Genomic DNA, 21054 nt, shown 5'->3' with positions numbered 1-21054 from the left:
TAGGGTGAAGAAATTTTTCTTCATCTCAGTTCAAAATGGTCTGTAAAAACAGACTGTGACTGGTTTCCATACAATTTCCTTTCATTTTTCCCTACTCCAGTGAATATAATGCGAAGTGATCCAGTTTTGCTTTGCAGTTAAGTCCCCAGGATCCCAGAGCATTGTCAAAAGCTAAGAAAGAAATCATGGGATCGCTAGCAGAAATATTTCTGTCATCTTCTGCCACGGGTGAGGTGCTGGAAAACTGGAGGGTGGTTAATGTTGTGCCTTTCATGAAGGAAGGCTGCAAGGAAAAGCCCAGGAGCTATAGACCAGTGAGTCTGACATTAGTGGTTGGTCAATTGTTGGAGGAGACTTTAGGTCACATAAGATCCAGGGAGAGCCAGCCAATTGGATATAAAATTGGCTTGATGGGAGGAGACAGAGTGGTAGCAAATAGTTAGAACATAGATAGATAGAACATAGAAAAGTACAGCACATAACAGGTCCTTAGGCCCACGATGTTGTGCCGGGACTCAATCCTGATGTAAAATATAGTAACTTAATCTACGCACCCCTCAACTCTCTGCTATCCATGTACATGCCCAGCAGTCACTTAAATGTCCCCAATGACTTCGCTTCCACCACCTCAGCTGGCAACGCATTCCATGTATTCACAACACTCTGCATAAAGAGCCTACCGCTGATGTCTCCTTCATACCTTCCACCTAATCTCTTCACTATGACTTCTCGTACCAGTCAATTCTGCCCTGGGGAAAAGTCTCTGGCTATTGACTCTATCTATTCCTCTCATTATTTTGTACACCTCGATCGGGTCTCCTCTCTCCCTCCTTCTCTTCAGAGAGACAAGTCCGAGCTTATTCAACCTTTCTTCATATGGCAAGTCCAGGCAGCATCCTGGTAAACCTTCTTTGCACCCTCTCCAAAGCCTCCACATCTTTCCTATAGTAAGGCGACCAGAACTGGACACAATATTCCAAGTGTGGTCTCACCAGGGACTTGTAGACCTGCAGCAAAACCTCGCGGCTCTTAAACTCGATACCCCTGCTAATGAAAGCCAAAACACCAAATGCTTTCTTAACAACTCCTTCCATTTGGGTGGCAACTTTGAAGGATCTATGTACTTGCACACTCAGATCCCTCTGTTCCTCCACACTGCCAAGGTTGTTTTTTTGGATTGGAGGCCTGTCACCAACGATGTTCCATAGAGATTGGTGTTGGCTCCACTGTTGTTGGTCACTGGTATAAATTATTTGGAACAGAATATAGGAAGCTTGGTTAGTAAGTTTATAGATGACACTGAAATTGGTGATATAATGGACGGTGAAAAAGATTACCCAAGAGCACAATAGGATCTTGATCCTTGAAAGTTGCGTCACAGATAGACAGGGTGGTAAAGGCGGCACTTAGCATGCTTGCCTTCATTGGTCAGAGCATGGAATATAGGAGTTAGGATGTCATGTTGTGAACTGTACAGGACATTGGTGAGGCCACTTTTTGAGTCCTGCACACAGTTCTGGTTGCCCTATTATAGGAAGGATACTATTAAATTGGAAAGAGTGCAGAAAAGATGTACAAGGATGTTACCATGACTAGAGCATTTGAGTACTAAGGAGAGGCTGAATAGGTTGGGACATTTTTCCCTGGTAAATAGGAGGTTGAGGAGTGACCTTTATAAAGGTTTATTAAGTCATGAGGGGCATAGATAAGGAGATTAGCAAAGATCTTTTCCCTAGGATGGAGGGATTATGGGACAAGTTTAGTTTAGTTTAGTTTAGTTTCGTCGGTCCCTATGGAACATCGTTGGTCATGAGTTGGACTGTAAGGTCAGTTTCCGTGCCATGTGACTCAATGACTTTATACGTCAGTCGGTATTGTTTTGGATTTCCAGCATCTGCAGTTTTTAGTCTTTTTTCCCCACTGGTAAACCTTAGTTGCACTATCTCCATTGCCAGAACATTCTTCTTCAGATGAGATGACCAAAATTACACACAACACTCCATGTGTGGTCTCACCAAGACCCTGTACAAGATATGTCTTCTCCTTTAGAACTTGCTTAAGGAGCATGGGCGACGCTTGCTGGCCAGGATTTATTGCCCATCCCTAGGTGGGGGTGGGAGTGGCGAGCTGCCTTCTTCAACTGCTGCAGTCCACGTGCTGGAAGGCTATGATGGCTAATATACCACTTGACTTCTTTACCACCTGCTCAATCCGAGTGCTTATGTTCAATGTCTGCTGTACAAGGACACCCCATTCCCAATGCTGCACCTACCCCAGTCCCAATCCAGTCACTATTCAGAAAATGATCTGCCTTCCTGTTTTTGCCAACGAAGTGGATAACCTCACATTATTAAGCATGACCCCAAATTTTAAGTTCTACTCTAATCTGATTAATACATTCTTCTCAAATTCTGCAGTGCCACCCTAAAATGTATTATCACCATGAAATATGCAGATGGGTAGAAGTTTTCCTTTCCGGTAACAATAAAGCACTGAAGGGTATTATGTTAGGTGTACACAGCCTACATTCAGCAACATTAAAAATCACACACCAGATTATAGTCCAACAGGTTTACTTGGAAGTACAAGCTTTTGGAGAGCTGCCCCCTCATCAGGTAGCTACTTGACTAGGGAGCAGTGGTCCAAAAGTGTGTGTCCAAATAAACTTATTGGATCATAATCTGGTGTTGTGCAATTTTTAACTCTATCCACCCCAGACCTACACCAGCACCTCCACGTACTTTCAGGAAAGCAGACCTCATTGTCCCTTGAAGCTTTATTCAGCTACTGAATACAGTTGCTGAGTTTCCAAAGTTTTCATTCAACATCGGTTGTCTTTGAGTTATTTCAAAAACACTTCTCTCTAAAATGCATTACCTACAGAAATGTGCCTTTTCTGCCAATTGGTCGTCTCTCGCATAAATATGTGGCCAAAAGAACGAAGATTATTTTTTAGGATCTTTTCCCAACAATGGAAGAAATTAATGTCTGTATCACCCAGGTGCTTTTCAGAACCTTAAGCAATAAGACTCTATTTGCCCTTCTAATTCCCACTTGCAAGGAATTCCAATCCATCTACGTGGCAAGGCTGGTCAACTTTTATCTACCTCAATCTAAATGCTAAACTCTTGTTAACCATCTCTTTTATTTGACACTCCTTATTTATTCTCACTTTATTGGTCATTTACAAAACACCATGATCATAAGGTTGTAGCTTATAGTCTTTTGAGACTGTTTTGTAGCCTTTATTTCATCTTCTAATCTATTCAATCCATTACTAAAATTTGCACAGAACTCCTTTGCACTGACGTTTTTCGCTGGGTACATGACTGCTTTCTGACACAAGTCACTTCTCAGTTCGGTGACTCTCAGAATCTTCTTAAGAAGTGTTACCAGACCAGAAGCATCAACTCTAATTTCTCTTCACCTGCTGAGCTTTTCCAGCAACTTCTGCATTTGTTCTGATTTACAGCATCTGCAGTCCTTTGTTTTTAATTAATCTGGGTAATTGGTTTATGGATGAAGTAATTCTGCTTGTAAGTGTTATTATCACTTACATTACCACCATACCTTTGTCCTTCAAATGCTTATGCGCCACATATACTTCAATCACCCGCTCAGAATCTGTGGTTGTGTAATTAATTCTAATTAATTAGGAATGACCTATTTGCCATGTTTGATAAATACAGTCATGACCTGTTATCATACAAGTACTTTTCCATTTTCCATGTCCTCTCTTTAGTGTCATAATTCTCCTTTAGATGGTCTACTGATTTTCTGAAACCTCTCCCTTGATGAAAGCCAAGCTCCCAGTACATATCATTCAAATACTTAGAAAAAACTCAACTAATTGTAATATATTCTGGTGCGGGAGGACGACCGAGCAGAACATAAGGTGCTCTGAAACTTCACCCAACGACTTGTTTGAGGGTGCAATCCCTATATAAAGTGAATTATTTCCATGAAGCAGCCATGTTAGAAAAGATGTCAAATTGAAGTCTGATTGATCAACTAAAAATGTTATCTGGCATTTTATCAATCATTGCCTGATTCCTTTCACATTGCTGAACTAACTTTCAGCTGCTATAATTTCATATCTTTACTATTGTCTCTGAACTAGTCATTAGCAAATTCCACTCCACTATCAGTCAGAAACTTCACTTGTGTCCCAAATCTACCTCAGTTTCTCTATGCGTTTGTCTATAACAATTCTTTTGGCCTTAAGTTGTACTATTAAACTAATCAAATCTCGTCACTAGGTCTACAAAATGTAGAATGAAAATACTCTGATCTTCACCCCATCTCCTTAGAATCATGGCAAGTACATGATGAAAAGGACACACCTACACATGAATTAGAATGGAAATGGAGACATTCTAGAACTCCTTTTACTGATTTTACATTCTTGTTAATGTCTTCTATTAACTTTGTATACTATTTCAACTGTTGTTTCCAGTTGTACTTAGATTTGACTCAGGTTTCGGCCATGGATTTTCATGTGACTGAAAAGGCCAACTCTTGACACACTGATCTTTGGGCACAGAAGCAGTAGGATTTGGAGTGCAGGAATTGCTTTCTTTCCTGCCTTCAAACAGAGCTGCAGACTTTAGGATCTTTAACATTTGACAAGCATGATGAATAAATTGTTGATCTACCTTCAAGACAATTAGTTTCTTCCCTTTCTGATGGTTATTGCGTGCTAGCATTAACTTTGTCAAATATTCTAATGAGAAACATCAGGTTTTCTTAAGATACATAATATTTTGACTGGTAAAATGTAGATTCACTGACTTTCCAAAATTGCTCCATTTAGAGTTGTAGAGATGTACAGCACGGCAACTGACCCTTCAGTCAACTCGCCCATTTGGAACAGACCTCCTAACCTAATTGGTCCCATTTGGCAGCATTTGACCTATATCCCTCTAAACCCTTCCTATTCATATACCAGTCCAGATGTCTTTTAAATGCTGTAATTGTATCAGCCTCCACTTCTTCCTCTGGTAGCTCATTCCACATACACACCACCCTTTGTGTGAAAAAGTTGCCCGTTAGGTCCTTTTTTAAATCTTTCCCCTCTCACCCTAAATCTATGCCCTTTGGACTCACCCACCCCAGGGAATACCTTGTCTATTTACCCCATCTATAAGGTCACCCCTCATTCTCTCATGCTACAGACAGAACAGCCCCAGCCACAATATGACCTCCCAAGTCCTATACTCAATGATCTGTCCAATAAAGGAAAGCATACCAAACTCCTACCGTAGGTATAGAAGAGCCTTCATTACCCAAATACCAATTATCTGAAAATTGGATTATCCAAAGTAGATCTCGAGGTCCTGATAGAAACATCACATCAAAGAAGTGTTTCCAATAGTGATCGCGTCTTTTGTTTATCGTGATTCAACAGGCAACGTCTCCAAATGACTGACCTACCCTCTCTCTCCCTACACTTTCCTTGAAGTTCTACACATTGATGACCCCACAACCCCCAATACCCCGGATAATTTCTACAACTGTATACTGTATCCTGGTGCGTGCGTGTGCGCATGCGTGTAATAGGGCGGGGGCACTGTTAAACGGGGCAGGAGGTGGTATTGGATGGGGTTGGGCGAGGGCAGTGTTGGAAGGCAGGCGGGGGCTGGGGCTCGCGTACTGTGTGCTGCTGCAGGCTCCTGAACAGGGAGCAGACTTTAAAAACTCCAAGTCCCAGAGGAAAGGCATTTAATTGATTAACCGAATAATCTATTATCCGAACAAAATAGTGCCTGCCCATCTCGTTCGGATAATCGAGGTTCCCCTGTACCTGTAACTCCACTCTCAAGGAACTATGAACCTGCATTCCAAGGTCTCTTTGTTCAGCAAAACTCCCCAGGATCTTACCAGTAAGTGTTTAAAACCTGCTCTGATTTGCCTCTCCAAAATGCAGCACCTTACATTTATCTAAATTAAACTCTATCTGCCACATCTGTCGGGCGGCACGGTGGCACAGTGGTTAGCACTGCTGCCTCACAGCACCAGCGACCCGGGTTCATTTCCCGCCTCAGGCGACTGACTGTGTGGAGTTTGCACGTTCTCCCCGTGTCTGCGTGGGTTTCCTCCGGGTGCTCCGGTTTCCTCCCACAGTCCAAAGATGTGCAGGTCAGGTGAATTGGCCATGCTAAATTGTCCGTAGTGTTAGGTAAGGGGCAAATGCAAGGGTAGGGGTATGGGTGGGTTTCGCTTCGGCGGGTCGGTGTGGACTTGTTGGGCCGAAGGGCCTGTTTCCACACTGTAAGTAATCTAATCTAATCTGATCAAGATCCTGTTGTACTCTGGAGGTAACCTTGTTCGCTGTCCACCACACCTCCAATCTTGGTGTCACCTGCAAACTTACTAACTATACCTCCTATGTTCACATCCAAATCATTTATATAAATGACAAAAAGCAGTGGACCCAGCACCGATCCTTGTGATATACCACTCGTCACAGGCCTCCAGTTTGAAAAACCAGCCTGTCTTCTACATTCAAGCTAGTTCTGTATCCAAATGGCTAGTTCTCCCTGTATGTCATGAGATCTAACCTTATTAGATAGTCTACCATGAGGAACCTTGTCGAACACCTTACTGAAGTCCACATAGATCACGTCCACCATTTTGCCCCCATCACTCCTCTTCATTATTTCTTCAAAAAACTCAAATCAAGTTTGTGTTACATTATTTCCCACGCACAAAGCTATGTTGACTATCCCTAAACAGTCTTTGCCTTTCTAAATACATATAAATCCTGTTCCTCAGGATTCCCTCCAACAACTTGCCCACCACCGATGTCAGGCTCACCAGTCTATAGTTCCCTAGCTTTTCCGTTAGCTAACTTCCAGGCTTCTGGCATCTCACCTGTGACTACTGATGATCTAAATATCTCAGCAGGTGGTCCAGCAATCACTTCCCGAGCTTCCCACAGAGTTCCAAGGTACATTTGTGCCTATTTCTTAGAGGAATCATATTATTCAGGATATATCTCACTGGAGGCTACATTAGTACTTGTAAAATGTCTCCATTCTAGTCATTTTACATGGAATTACAACTTCCCATAATTACCTCAATGCACTACAATCACAAAAGTAGTCCTTTGATCCACATACTGAGTAAATCACTAATATTTTAACTCATCTATCCTACATACAATTGAAGTATAAACAGTTTCTAGTACTGCACAGTTATCAGATTCCACAACTAAGACATCCACAACAGGATGCCTTCACCAATTCATACCTGTTTAAATCAGAAAACACAACACAGTTGTAGATTTGGTCTAGACTGGAAACAATTTGATAGTATGTTGATGGGTTGGTGATTACAGGTCTGTCACTGGTGCTGGAAATAATTTGAGGTGATGAATTCAGAACACCACACCAGGATAAATATCGCACACTAAAGTAAGTTAGTTTCACGTATAATTTACCATACAGGAAACTGTTAACAAAATGCTAAATAGGTATGGTCATAATGCTCCTGTTTTCAGTAATCGTTGAAGATTAAAATTCTGCAATTGTTCAAATCTTATAGTATTATAAAAGCAGCAAATTTGTTGTGTTCTGTTCGCCGAGCTGGGAATTTGTGTTGCAGACGTTTCGTCCCCTGTCTAGGTGCTTGTGAGCCTCCTGTGAAGCGCTTCTGTGATACTTCCTCCGGCATTTATAGTGATTTGTATCTGCCGCTTCCAGTTGTCAGTTCCAGCTGTCCGCTGCAGTGGCCGGTATATCGGGTCCAGGTTGATGTGCTTATTGATTGAATCTGTGGATGAGTGCCATGCCTCTAGGAATTCCCTGGCTGTTCTCGGTTTGGCTTGTCCAATAATAGTAGTGTTGTCCCCGTCAAATTCATGTTGCTTGTCATCTCAGTGTGTGGCTACTAAGGATTGCTGGTCGTGTCGTTTCGTGGCTAGTTGGTGTTCATGGGTACGGATCGTTAGCTGACAACGGAATGAGGACATGCCGCAACCCAAAGGACTGGCCACATTACCATACATCAAGAGCATTTCCGAACTGACAGTCAGACTATGTGACCACTAGGACTCCTAACAGCACACAAACCAACAGCCACTCTCAGACAACAACTCACCAGGACAAAAGGACTTGATACCCAGCATGAGCAAAACCAATGTAGTGTACAAAATCCCATGCAAGGACTGCACAAAACACTACATAGGACAAAAAGGAAGACAGCTAACGATCTGCATCCATGAACACCAACTAGCCACGAAACGACATGACCAGCTATCCTTAGTAGCCACACACGCAGGTGACACGCAACATGAATTCGACTGGGACAACACTACTATTATAGGACAAACCAAACAGAGAACAACCAGGGAATTCCTAGAGGCATGGCACTCATCCACAGATTCAATCAATAAGCACATCGACCTGGACCCAATATACCGACCACTGCAACGGACAGCTGGAACTGACAACCAGAAGCGGCAGAGACAAACCACTGTAAATGCCAGAGGAAACATCACAGAAGCGCTTCACAGGAGGCTCCCAAGCACTGAGGATGTCAGCTAGACAGGGGACGAAACGTCTGCAACACAAATTCCCAGCTCGGCGAACAGAACCACAACAACGAGCACCCGAGCTACAAATCATCTCACAAACTTTGAGCAGCAAATTTTAAAAAATCAGCAGGAGTGCTTTTCTGGGACATTAAGATACAGGTTGGCAACCAGCTCAACAACAGTATAGCTTGCTGCTTTTTGGCAAATAGAAAACATCATTTAGTAGAATGGAAACAAAATGTTTTCCTCCTTGCTGGATTCACAAATACTAATCACAACATATCTACAAACACTATTCAATCAGCAGCTATTTGATAAATCAGATATAGGCACCATTAGTTTCATTCAGTAACTCTTGAGTAAAGAATAAAGCATTTATTCATTCACCTCCTGTGACTTCAGATGATTCGTCAGTAGGTGTTCCCTGACCAACCTGTACTCCTCAATAAGTCGAGCAACTTCATGCTCATCTTGGGTAATTTTTACTCTCTCCAGAGCTTCGAAATACTTCAATAACTGCTGGATTCCATCAGAGTTGTCTTTATCCTTGTAGACTTCTTTGACCTCCTTCCAACCTTTCATAATATACTTAGTGACCAAAGTGAGATCTAGTTTAAAAAAGAACAAGTAAATAATTTAAAATACCATTCTCCACATAATTCTGAGACAGTAGCTTTGAATTTACAATATGCACATTTGTGTAATCCAGAACGAAACAGTCACACATTTGCATTAAATTGTAGCCACATTATTTTCTCACACCAAAGTTTCTACCACAATCAAGGAAAAGTAAATTCAAAGCTCTTCTAATTTTCTATCTATATCTGAGCAAAATGGTGGGGCAGCACAGTGGTTAGTACTGCTGCCTGACAGTGCCAGGATCCCAGGCTTGATTCCGGCCTTGGACAATCGTCTGTGTGGAGTTTGCACATTCTCCCTGTGTCTCCTCTGGGTGCTCCAGTTTCCTCCCACGTTCCAAAAGTGTGCAGATCAGGTGAATTGGCCATACTAGATTGCCCATAGTGTTGGGTGCATTAGTAAGAGGGAAATGGGTCTGGGTGGGGTACTTTTTGGAGGGTTGGTGTGGACTTGTTGGGCTGAAGGGCCCGTTTCCACAATGTAGGGAATCTAACCTAATTAAACCAGACTTGTTGACTGCATCCCTACTATATCACTAAGGTAACAGACTTAGCAAACTAAATTGTAACTTTAAATAAAACATCTTCACAATCTACACTCATTCATTAATCAAAGTCAAAAATCAAAATCAAACTTTTCAAGCTTAAGAATTTTATTGGCAGGAAATTGCAATTAGTTAATAAATAACAGCTAGCTAATTCTTAGATATGAAGAACAAACATAGGCAACATATTTAAGAATTCTAAAGGGGAGATAGGATCAGAGAAACCTAGTGCACCAGTGTTTAGATGCGATAGGGCAAACAGAGGGAGTGACTGAATAGCTATGCATGATTCTAAGCTATATAGAGGCACAAAAGTATGAATGGCATTATTAACCTTCCTAAAATACTGATTCAGTCTCAATTGGAGCGTTAGTCTCTGCCAGCACCACAGCGGAGGAACAAAGATGGGGAGCCAGTAAAATATGAGAAAGATAAATTAGAAGGTAGACATCTAATTTACATAATTAAGGGGCCAAGTAAAGGTTATGTTAAAGAATGGTCCCTGCTATCAGATATGGACTATGCCAATTTCATGCAGCAATCCATGGTCATTGGAAGCTCCATGATCTAAATTTGGAGCTACAGGAAAAGGCTCAGTCATTGTGATCCCAGCAATCAAGCTGGAGAGATATATCCCATAAATACAGGAGCAGGAGAGGTGATGTTTTGGGCATAAGCCCTTCATCAGGAATCTGCACATGCCCTTCATTGAGTATCAGTTCCCTTGGTAACAGGCAATGGCCTGCCTAGATGGAATACATGAACTGAGCTCTTTATAAAGCAGACACAAACTTCTCTTATAGCACGAGTCCCTATCCATGAACCAGGAGACCCTGGGTTCAAGTCCTATCTGTTCCAGAGGTATATAATAACATTTCTGAGTAGGTTGAGTAGAAAAATAGGTTTTAAAGAAAAACAGACCCAATTTAGCCCCTTCCTATTCTCGCTACTCTTCCATCACTTTTGATGGCTTGCACTGTCCATTATGGGCTTTGCTTGTAAACAGAAGAAAGTAAAGACTGAAGATGCTGGAGAATCAGTTGAAAAGTGTGGCACCGGAAAAGCACAGCAGGTGAGTCAGCATCTGAGGAGCAGGAAAATCAACGTTTCAGGGATATAACCTTCATCAGGAATGGAGAAAGTGAGGACTGCAGATGCTGGAGATCAGAATCGAAGAACGTGGTGCTCGAAAAGAACAGCCAGTCAGGCAGCTTCCAAGGAGCAGGAGAGTCAACATTTTGAGCATAAGCTCTTCTTTATCGGGAATGGGCTTATGTCTGAAACGACAACTTTCCTTTCCTTCGGATGTTGCCTGATATGCTGTGTTTTTCCAGCGTCAACCACTCTTTTCAACTTTGCTTGTAAGTATTCAATTGGCTACATGGGTGATTTAACTGTGGTAATTGATATTTAAAAATAAAAGGTCATTGTCCTTTTAGTGGTAGGAAAGCAGTTCGGTGGTGTATCAGAGCACTTCCAGATATTAAAAAAATGCAAACCCAAATAAGGCTCTTGTGCTGTGTGGCAGTGCCCCTACCTCTGAGCTGGGAAGCCCAGGTTCAAGTTCCAGAGGTGTGTTTTAATATCTCTGAACTTGCTGTTGGTAAAATATCTAAATAAAGCAGATCTGGTCCCTTCAAATTCGGTTTTGATTTAGCCCCTCCCTGCTTTCCCTACCTCTCCCTGCTTTCCCTACCTCTCCCTGCTTTCCCTACCTCTCCCTGCTTTCCCTACCTCTCCCTGCTTTCCCTACCTCTCTCTTACTTTTTGATGGCTTGCATTGTCCTTAATGGGCTTTATCCAATTGGTAACATGGGTGAGCTACCAGTGAAGGATAATAGATGACAAAACAAAGTCACAGTTATACGATGATGAAAAATGCCAGCTGTGTGCAAGAGTACTTCTAGATATATAAAAAGAGAAAGAGCAGTACCAAGGGCCTCTTGTGGTGCAGTGGTTGTGTCCTTACCTATGAACCATGAGGCCTGGGTTTATAACACCTGCTCCAGAGATGTATAATAATCTCTGGACAGGTTAGTTTAAACTAAATGAAGCAGACCCAGGTATAGGTCTGCAGAACTGTCTGTCCTGGGCTGGGACTAGTCTATCTATGCTATTTGTATTGGCTCTAATTTGGTGTTCAACGATAAAGCTTGTTCCTTCCCACTGGAAGTGCAGAGTCAATACACATCTGAAGTGAAAAAAATTCTAGAGTTCCAAGGAAAGGCTGGGGAGTTGGGACAAAGCTGAATAGCTCTTCCAGTCTGTCAATTCAGACATAAGGGATTGAATGACCTCCTTCTGAATCATGATTCAACATGTGCCATTTCTTTCATTCCCCAACAATACAGAGGAACCGCGATTACCCGAATACCAATCATCCAAAAATCAGATTATCCAAAGGAGATTTCGAGGTCCCGATGGAAACATTACATCAAAGACGTGTTTCCAACAGTGATCGCATCTTTTGTTGAGTGATTAAAGAGGCACTGTCTCCAAATGACTGACCTGTTCGCCATCCCTCTCCCCTCACACTTTCCCTGGAGTTCTACAGCGGGGTGTACTCTAAATCCCCCTTCACCAGATAATCTCTCCAATATTGTCCCATACAGGGCAAAGGTGGAACCTGTCAAAAAGTTGCAGTAAAAAGTTGTGTGTGGGCTGTGTGCGTGCACGCGTGCACAGGCACGTGCTATTTGGAGACTTGCTGCACAAAGGCAACTGCAGCAGTCTTGTTTTTGGTGACCAGTCCAGCTGCCCTGGATAGGTGGAGGGTGTGTACGGGGTTCGGGGGTGGGGGTGAGTACAGGGTTCGGGGGGGTGGGGGGTGGGGGGGATCTTGTACAGGGTAAGGGGCAGGGGGAGATCTTGTACAGGGTAAGGGGCAGGGGGAGGTGTTGCACAAGGTTGGGGGTGGGGGGAGATGTTGCACGGGGTTGGGAGCAAGGGAGTTGTAGCATGGAGTTAGGGAGGGGGGAGGTGTAGCACGGGGTTAGGGACGGGGGAGGTTTTGGATGGGGTTGGGGGCGGGGTCCCGCGCGCTGTGCGCTTCTGCAGTCTCCTGAACGGGGCACAGACTTGAAAAACTCAGAGCCCCAGAGGAAAGGCATTGAACCGATTAACCGAATAATTGATTATCCAAACGAAATAGCGCCCGCCCATCACGTTCGGATAATCGAGGTTCCCCTGTTTACCCGTTCATTCTTAAGTCAGTTCAACAACTGAATCCAGTTCATCGTCCTTCATAGAACTGCACCAAGGGCACTCAAGCACCTCAGTCAGGAGACCGTGCCCCAAGCCCTTTGTTTCTGCTTCAAAAAGAAATTTTCACCAAAACATTCTAGCCATCTTTGTACAAGAGAGTGGATTGTGAAAGCCAAACTAACATACAACTTAAACTTAAATTTTCTAATCAGGAACTATTGTAGTTTTTTATTATTGTTGGAGGATGTAGCAAGCAGGGTGGATATCAGTAAATCAAATGTATTTGCAAATGGTATTTAGTAAGATGTCATAAATAGGGTTACTACTCAAGATCAGAGTTCATACTGTTGGAGTAACGTATTAACAAGAATAAGGAACTGTGTAAGTAACAGGAAAGATATTTGAAATAAATGTGCCATTTTCAGTTGGCAAATTGTAACGAGTGGAGTGCCACAGGGTGCTGGACTATTTACAGTCTCAACCATTTACAGTCTACGTTATTGAATAAGTGAATGGATGGAGTGCATTTTTTAAAAATGCATTTATTTGTGGGATGTGGGCATCGCTGGCTAGCCAGCATTTATTGCCTGACCCAAGTTCCCCTTGAGAAGGTGGTGGTGAGCTGCCTTCTTAAACCGTTGCAGTGCAGCTGCAGATTAAGTAAAGATAAGAAGGAAAGTAAGTTATGAGGAAGACCGAGTTAGCAAAGGAATCCAGGTAGATTTAATAAATGGACAAAAAAAGTTGGTGAATGGAGTATAACAAAGGAAAATGGCAGGTTATCCACTTTGAAGGAAGGAATAAAAAGGTAAAATATTATGCAAATAGACGAGACCACAGAATGCTGCAATATGGAAGAATCTCATGCGTGAATCATAAAATTTTAGCATGCATTAGATAGCAAATTCCCCTTTCTCAAAAGGTTAAAATAACTTATCCCAAACAGATATGTTTGTATGTACATGTGTTGTCAATATGATTGCATAAACAGGTAAAATAGAATTTACAAGATTGTTATTTCAAACTTTGATGGAACAATTTGCAGGTTTGACAGTTTATCCCAATCTGGTGATTGTATACTCGAGAAGTGCACATTGTTCTCTGCTGCACGACAAATTGGTGGTCTTGCTGCTAGCGGCTATCCCTCAACATCACTGCTTAATCCTCATAATTTTCTTCCACATTTTTATTTGTGCAAGATTGGTGTGTCGTCCTTTGCAAAGAAATAGATGCTGCTCTGATCAATGTAGCATTGTGATCAGTAATGACTTTTTACGATCTGGGTTGGCCTTTATGACAACAGTACAGGGTTTAAAAACAGTTAATTTTCATCACTGCCAACAGATCATTGGTGAGATCACACATACAGCACTATGTACAGATTTTTTCTCTTTATCCAAGATAGGATTTATTTGTATTAGAGGCATTTCAGAGAAGGCTCCCTAGATTGTCTCTTGGAGTGAATATTGAAGCCAAGTTGACCAATTTGGGTAAACCAGGTTTGGACAGTGGGCTTACACCATGCCTGGAGGGACTGTCTTTCAAGGACAAGGTGAGTAGGGTGGACCTGTACTCATTGGAATTCAGAAGAATGGGAAATTACCTTATTGAAACAAAAGATTCTTAGGAAACTTGACAGGGTCAATGCAGAAAGGTTGTTTACTCTTGTGGGAGAGTCTAGGACCAGGAAGCATAATGAGAGAGTAAGGGTTTGCACACTTAAAACAGAGATCAGAAGGAATTCCTTCCCTCAGAATGTAGTAAATGTAAGGAATTCTTTACTGCAGAGGGCTGCCGAGGTTGGGTTGTTAATTATATTCAAAGTCCAGTTCAACAGATCTTTGACCTACAAGGGAGTCAAAGATTATGAAGCACAGGCTAGAAAATGGTGTTGAGGCCACAAGGTCAGCTATCGTACCTAGAATCTATTTAGACAGTAATACTTGTGAAGTGCAAACCCCTGGTTTCTATTAACCTGGGTCTTGAAGGCAGGTAAAATAGGGAGTTTGCATACTTTGATGAAATCTTTAACTTTTATAACCACTTTAGGAAAAGTGTGGCATGATTTCCAGCATGCTGACCCAATGAAGCACAATAATATAGTCAGGTGTAGTTACTCAGACCAAAAGAAATTTCAAGGCAAAGTACAAGAGCCACCCAGTTTTGTTAAAAGCTATTAAACATCCCTGTCTGGAACTTATTAGCGATACCAGGAATTTATGATAAAAAATATTCCAATAACAAAAACAGGCTTCAAGGTTACAGTTAATTTGTTTTGAGAATTTTATATTCACTAACTTTATTTCCACACTTTTGGACACATAATCGAATTGCTATATAAAATGCACTTTTTAAAAAAGAGCAGGAAAAATCAATTAGTAAACAGGGACACAAGATTCAAGCAGATGGTGTTTGTGTCTATAATTATTCGTGTATTCATTATCATTTGCCAGTTAAGAACATAATCACTTAACTCTTAAAGAAATGAACATCACTGCAATTCACATTCACGGGTCCATGATTTTGTTGACGATTGAAAGAAACTGAATCAAAAAAACTTCAGCAAAAATGGTACTCCATGATATTTACTTTAACATTTTAAAAAAATATCTGCCATAGGCAGAGGGCGTGAAACATTGAACTTGACAACATCCAATCTTATTAGGACTGATAAGATCACTGAACTTAGCCTGATCCTAACTTGCAAGCACGTGCTTTCAGTTCGATCATCTAAATATCATGGCATGGAGTAGGTAGCTAAGAACCACTGTTAGAATGAATTCAGGTTATATTGCAATATTTTAAACAATAATAATATGGTGAAAATTTAAGTTTTATTCACACCAAGAGTCCTGGACACTCAAGAGTAAATGCATTGCCAAATGTTACATGATAAAGGTCAAAATTCAATATCCAGCCGATACCAAGTTAACTGATCTAAGCTAAGGCAGGATTTTGAGCAGATGACCACAAGTAACTGATAGAAATCATAGAATCAACAATTTGTTGGTACACAAGGAATTGCATCTCATTGAGCAGCTGCAGCTCTAGTCAGGTGGTGAAAATGTTAAAATCAAAAATCAGTGAACCACAATGTTATTACTCACCTTCATTAGCTGGCTTCAAATGTGACAACCGAAGCAAGTCTTTGTGTGACCATCCTGCTCTCCGCTTATACTTTGTAACTGCCATTGCGATAGTCATCCCATCTTTACTGTTGTACCAATTTGCCACTGCTTTCCTTAGGGCTCTTCCCCATATACCACATTTCGTCCCACCACTGAGATCCTTTCTAAACTGAATATATGTGAATAGATGGGTTGGAATGCGACAGATTTCAGCCAGTGCTTTGTACGCAGCTTGTTTTGTGGAAGCATCTGAGCACTGCGTGCAAAGAGCCAAAGCAAACAAAACAGGTTCTTGTGTGACTGTTTTGCCTTCGTTACCAAAAGTCTTTATTTCCTGGACAACCTCAGTCCCTTTACCTTCTTCTATTAGTCTCAATATGGCCTGAGCGTTCTCTTTTTTAAGTTTGTCCTCACTGGTGTAGTATGTCCCACCCTCATAACCAAAACAGAGAAATCGGCGCAGACGGGTTATGTCGGTCACTTGCCACATGGAACTACTTTCAGAGTTCACTGCATGCTGCTCATTCAATAGCTCTGTCTGGTGTACTTCAGATTCTGACGACATTCTAACAGCTTTGAGTCCATCTGTGATACACTATGGAATGAGAAAAATAAAATATTTTATGAATACTGAAGCTAATCTTTTCAAAGATAGAATTTCTTATTGCTCTACCTAGCAATAGCAAATTTAAGGATGGAAATAGGTTGTCAACCTCACTGGCAGAAAGCAAGGACTGCAGATACTGAAGATCAGAGTCGAAAAACGTGGCGCTGGAAAAGCACAGCAGGTCAGGCAGCATCCCAAAGAGCAGGAGAGTCGACGTTTCAGTCATTACTCCTTCTACACATACAGGTGTTCCCAGTATCCATGGGTAGTACATTCCAAGATCAACCAAAACAGTGGATAGTAGTGAACCTTCTCATTTAAATGAGAAACTTACCTCCCCAGCAGCCCCCGGAATTATTTCTGGAATGTTCCATATATCTTTGGACTGCAGTAAACCGCAGAAACCAAATCCGCGGATGAGGGGATGGGGGGAATCTACTATACGTTCTCCCATCCAACCACCTAATCAGTACTTTTCTACTTCATGCACTTGGTATTTTTCTTTGTTCTTTGATTAGATATAGGTGTCACAATCCTTGCGCCTGTCCCCATTGTCCTTGGCTTGTCGGATCATTTCAGAGGACAACCACATTAGTGCAGGTTAGGTCAGACTAGGTAAATGTAATTTTCAGTTAAGTGAATCAGGTGGACTTATAACAATTGACATAACGTTCATGGTCCCCAATACTGCAGTCACCATTCAACTTCAGATTTATTAACTGGATTCAAATTCCACTAGCTTCCTTATCAGGAAATAAATCCTTGTCAAGGGAACATCAAAGTAAAAGCAACATACTGTGGAAGCTAGAGATCAGAAATAAAAACAGGAAGTGCTGGAAGAACTCAGCACTTAAGGTGAGAGAAGAAACAGTTTTAATGTTGCAAGTCCAATATGACTTTTCCAGATATATTTGGTTCTGAACAAGTCATGTTGGACTTGAACAGCCAACTTAGATCACATGAGATTCAGGGAGAGCTTGTCAATTGGATATAAAATTGGCTCAATAGTAGGAGACACAAAAGGTTAAGGTAGAAGTTTGTTTTTTTGGACTGGAGGACTGTGATCAGTGCTGGGTCCACTGTTGTTTTCACTTGCATAAATGATTTGGATGAGAATATAGGAATCGTGGTTAGTACGTTTACAGATGACTTGAAAATTAATGGCATAGTAGACAGTGAAAAAGGTTATCTAAGATAACAAAGGGATCTTGACCAATTGGGCCAATGGGCCAGGAAATGGCATTTGGAGTTTAATTTGGATAAATATGAGGTGTTGCATTTTGGTAAGACAAACAACGGCAGGACTTACAATGTTAATGGGCCTCATGAATGTTGTCAATGACATTGAATGACCGAGGGGTTCAGATAAAACAAAGGTTTGGAAATTCTTATAAAAATTATGGACAACATTTATAAAAAAGATGGTGCATTAAATGCATTGAAGACATTGTTAGAATTTGATAAATTAAGAAAGCCAGATTGTGATTTCAATGAAGAATATACAATAGAACTTAGCAAACCATATACAAGACTTTACAAATTCTATTTGGAAATTACTAACTCAGTGCTTGGTTCTAAATTGTTGGAATGTGCAAAGACATGGTTAACCCCTTGGTGTTAACTAGAGCTAGATTCTTAGAAAGAGATATGCATTCGAAAATTCCTTGGCAAATAGGACAATCAACAGTAACACAAAAGATAGAAGATTCAATGTCAGCAACATCTGAAGACTATACAAGTATTGGGGGCACGTGTCAATATGAAATAAGAATCAAATAAAAGGGTGAGCACTGAGATAACTTTGGCAATTTTTGACAGACAAAAGGAATTGCATAACTATAACAGAACAATGAATCTCAAGAACACCTGGGGAAATGTCAACACAACATAATTATGCAATGAATTGCTAACATTGTTATTCTGTTTTGGACAAGAGGGCAAAGTGGCACAAGACAGTGAAGATTCGGATGGAGAAAATAATAATACTGATCAGTCTGAGAGTTATGTACTGCTCACACTAGTCCAGTAATGAGTGTTCAGGTTGTGGATTTATTCAATACACTATGTTGGATCGGAGGTGGTCACCCACATTGTACAGAGTTAAAAGATGTCTAGATAAATAGAAAGGACAGAGTATGAAAATCCCACTCACTTCAAGTTTGGGCAAAACAAAACGTTAAAGTCCGTGAAGAATAATGATTCCATTTTATTAGCAATAATGTAGAATCCAGTCATTGGCACTTACTGTGGAACAAGTAGTCTATGAAAAACTTTCAAACAAAGCTGGATATGGATTAACAGTTTATCCAGACCAAACATTAGGACATCACTTTGACAAGACTGAAAATATTCAATTAGCACAATAAAAAACGCCACTGGCATCAGGGAACAGGACTTTAAAGGGAAAAAAAAAGCAAGGTGTATTAAAACTACATCAACAATTTACTTATTCACCGCAAGTTAAAAATCCAACTAAAGCACACAGGAGAAATGGATGAGGAACCATATGCTTCACACGCAAGGAATAAGCAATGGCTGATACTGAACTGATTGAATATAGAGAGTGAAATATTGAATAAGGCTATTTAGCACAAAGGACAATGACTGACAATCACATGAATGTAACATATATGCCAGAAGAGTCCAGTGTATTGAGGGATGTCAAAGATTAATTAAAAGTGCAAAATAAGGAACAGAAGGTAAAAATGCAGAGAGTTAGAAACACTTTGAGATCTCCAGAAGCACAACCCGAGAGAGAAAAAAAAATCACAGCCTAATGACAGATCCTCTTATTATAGCTGGGAAAGCTCTTGCAACAGTAATCTTTATACAGAGAGATAGGAGGGTCAAGCAGAGGCCATAGCATGATGTTAACAAGAATGATAGAATAGAATAGGAATGCTAGGAACATTATGATAAAGAGGTTTAGTAGCTACTAACAAATTAATAGATAAAATTGATCAAGGATGCAAAACAAGGAGTTGGATAGTTGGAAAGAATTTGGTGCATGCTCTGACGTACCAGTTGGAAAACAGCCAGACTTATCACACATATGATATGAACAGAAAAGGTGCTTCATGATGGGGCTCAAGTCAGATTATTGGCTTGGTGTTCTGAAGAGAGAATTGATCATGAACATGTTACAGCCTATTCCTTGAATGCAAGAAAAATTATCTTGAAGACTTCCTCTGCACTTCCAGCAACGCATTCTGAGAAATGCAAGTCAATCTAAAAGCGGCATTTTCACTTCATGAAAAGTTCCAAAAATAAGCATTTTTAACCATCGAAAACAGGGAAAATTAAACTGTTAATGGGTTGAATGGTGCAACAAGGATCGGTGGACATGATCTTTATAGACTTAAGTAAGGCATTCCATAAGGATTCCCTATGGGAGACTGGTTAGCAAGATTAGATCTGATGAAATACAGGGAGAACGTGCCATTTGGACACAGAACTGGTTCAAATGTAGAAGACAGAGGGTGGTTTTTTTAGACTGGAGGCCTGTGACCAGTGAAGTGCCACAAGGATCGGTGCTGGGTCCACTACTTTTTATCATTTATATAAATGATTTGGATGCGAGCATAAGAGGTATAGTTAGTAAGTTTGCTGATGACACCAAAATTGGAAGTGTAGTGTACAGCAAAGAAGGTTACCTCAGATTACGAGATGGGCCAATGGGCTGAGAAGTGGCAGATGGAGTTTAATTTAGATAAAAGCGAGGTGCTGCATTTTGGGAAAGCAAATCTTAGCAGGATTTATACATTTAATGGTAAGGTCGGAGGGAGTGTTGCTGAACAAAGAGACCTTGGAGTGCAGGTTCATAGCTCCTTGAAAGCATAGTCGCAGGTAGATAGGATAGTGAAGGTGGCGTTTGGTATTCTTTCCTTTATTGGTCAGAGTATTGAGTACAAGAGTTGGGAGCTGAAAATGTGTTGCTGGAAAAGCGCAGCAGGTCAGGCAGCATCTAGGAACAGGAGATTCGACGTTTCGGGCATAAGCCCTTCTTCAGGAATGAAGGGCTTATGCCCGAAACGTCAAATCTCCTGTTCCTTGGATGCTGCCTGACCTGCTGCGCTTTTCCAGCAACATATTTTCAGCTCTGCTCTCCAGCATCTGCAGACCTCACTTTTTCCCTACAGGAGTTGGGAGGTCATATTGCGGCCGTACAGGACATTGGTTAGGCCACTGTTAGAACATCGTGTGCAAATATGGTCTCCATCCTATCGGAAAGATGTTATGAAACTTGAAAGGTTTCAGAAAAGATTTAGAGGGATGTTACCAAGGTTTGAGGATTTGAGCTATAGGGAGAATATATGCATGAATAGGGTAAATAGACACCATCTTTTGCCTGGGATGGGGGAGTCCAGAACTAGAGGGCATAGGTTTAGGGTGAGAG

General features: G+C 41.2%; 1 protein-coding gene across 1 annotated transcript in view; it reads right to left on the bottom strand.

The window, feature by feature from the left end:
• The window catches only part of ro60 (Ro60, Y RNA binding protein), a 37332-nt gene that overhangs the window by 13195 nt on the left and 3083 nt on the right, over positions 1 to 21054 (bottom strand). Inside the window, exons 2-3 of the mRNA XM_060829708.1 lie at positions 16031 to 16646; positions 8924 to 9144 (exon numbers count right to left, since the gene is read on the bottom strand). Coding sequence (XP_060685691.1) covers positions 8924 to 9144; positions 16031 to 16646 — 837 coding nt within the window. The remainder of the gene's footprint in view (positions 1 to 8923; positions 9145 to 16030; positions 16647 to 21054) is intronic.

This window comes from Hemiscyllium ocellatum, chromosome 9 (genome assembly GCF_020745735.1).
Source record: "Hemiscyllium ocellatum isolate sHemOce1 chromosome 9, sHemOce1.pat.X.cur, whole genome shotgun sequence".
Lineage (NCBI taxonomy): Eukaryota > Metazoa > Chordata > Chondrichthyes > Orectolobiformes > Hemiscylliidae > Hemiscyllium > Hemiscyllium ocellatum.
The sequence above is the reverse complement of the archived record's forward strand: the minus strand, read 5'-3'. Positions and strand labels throughout refer to the sequence as shown.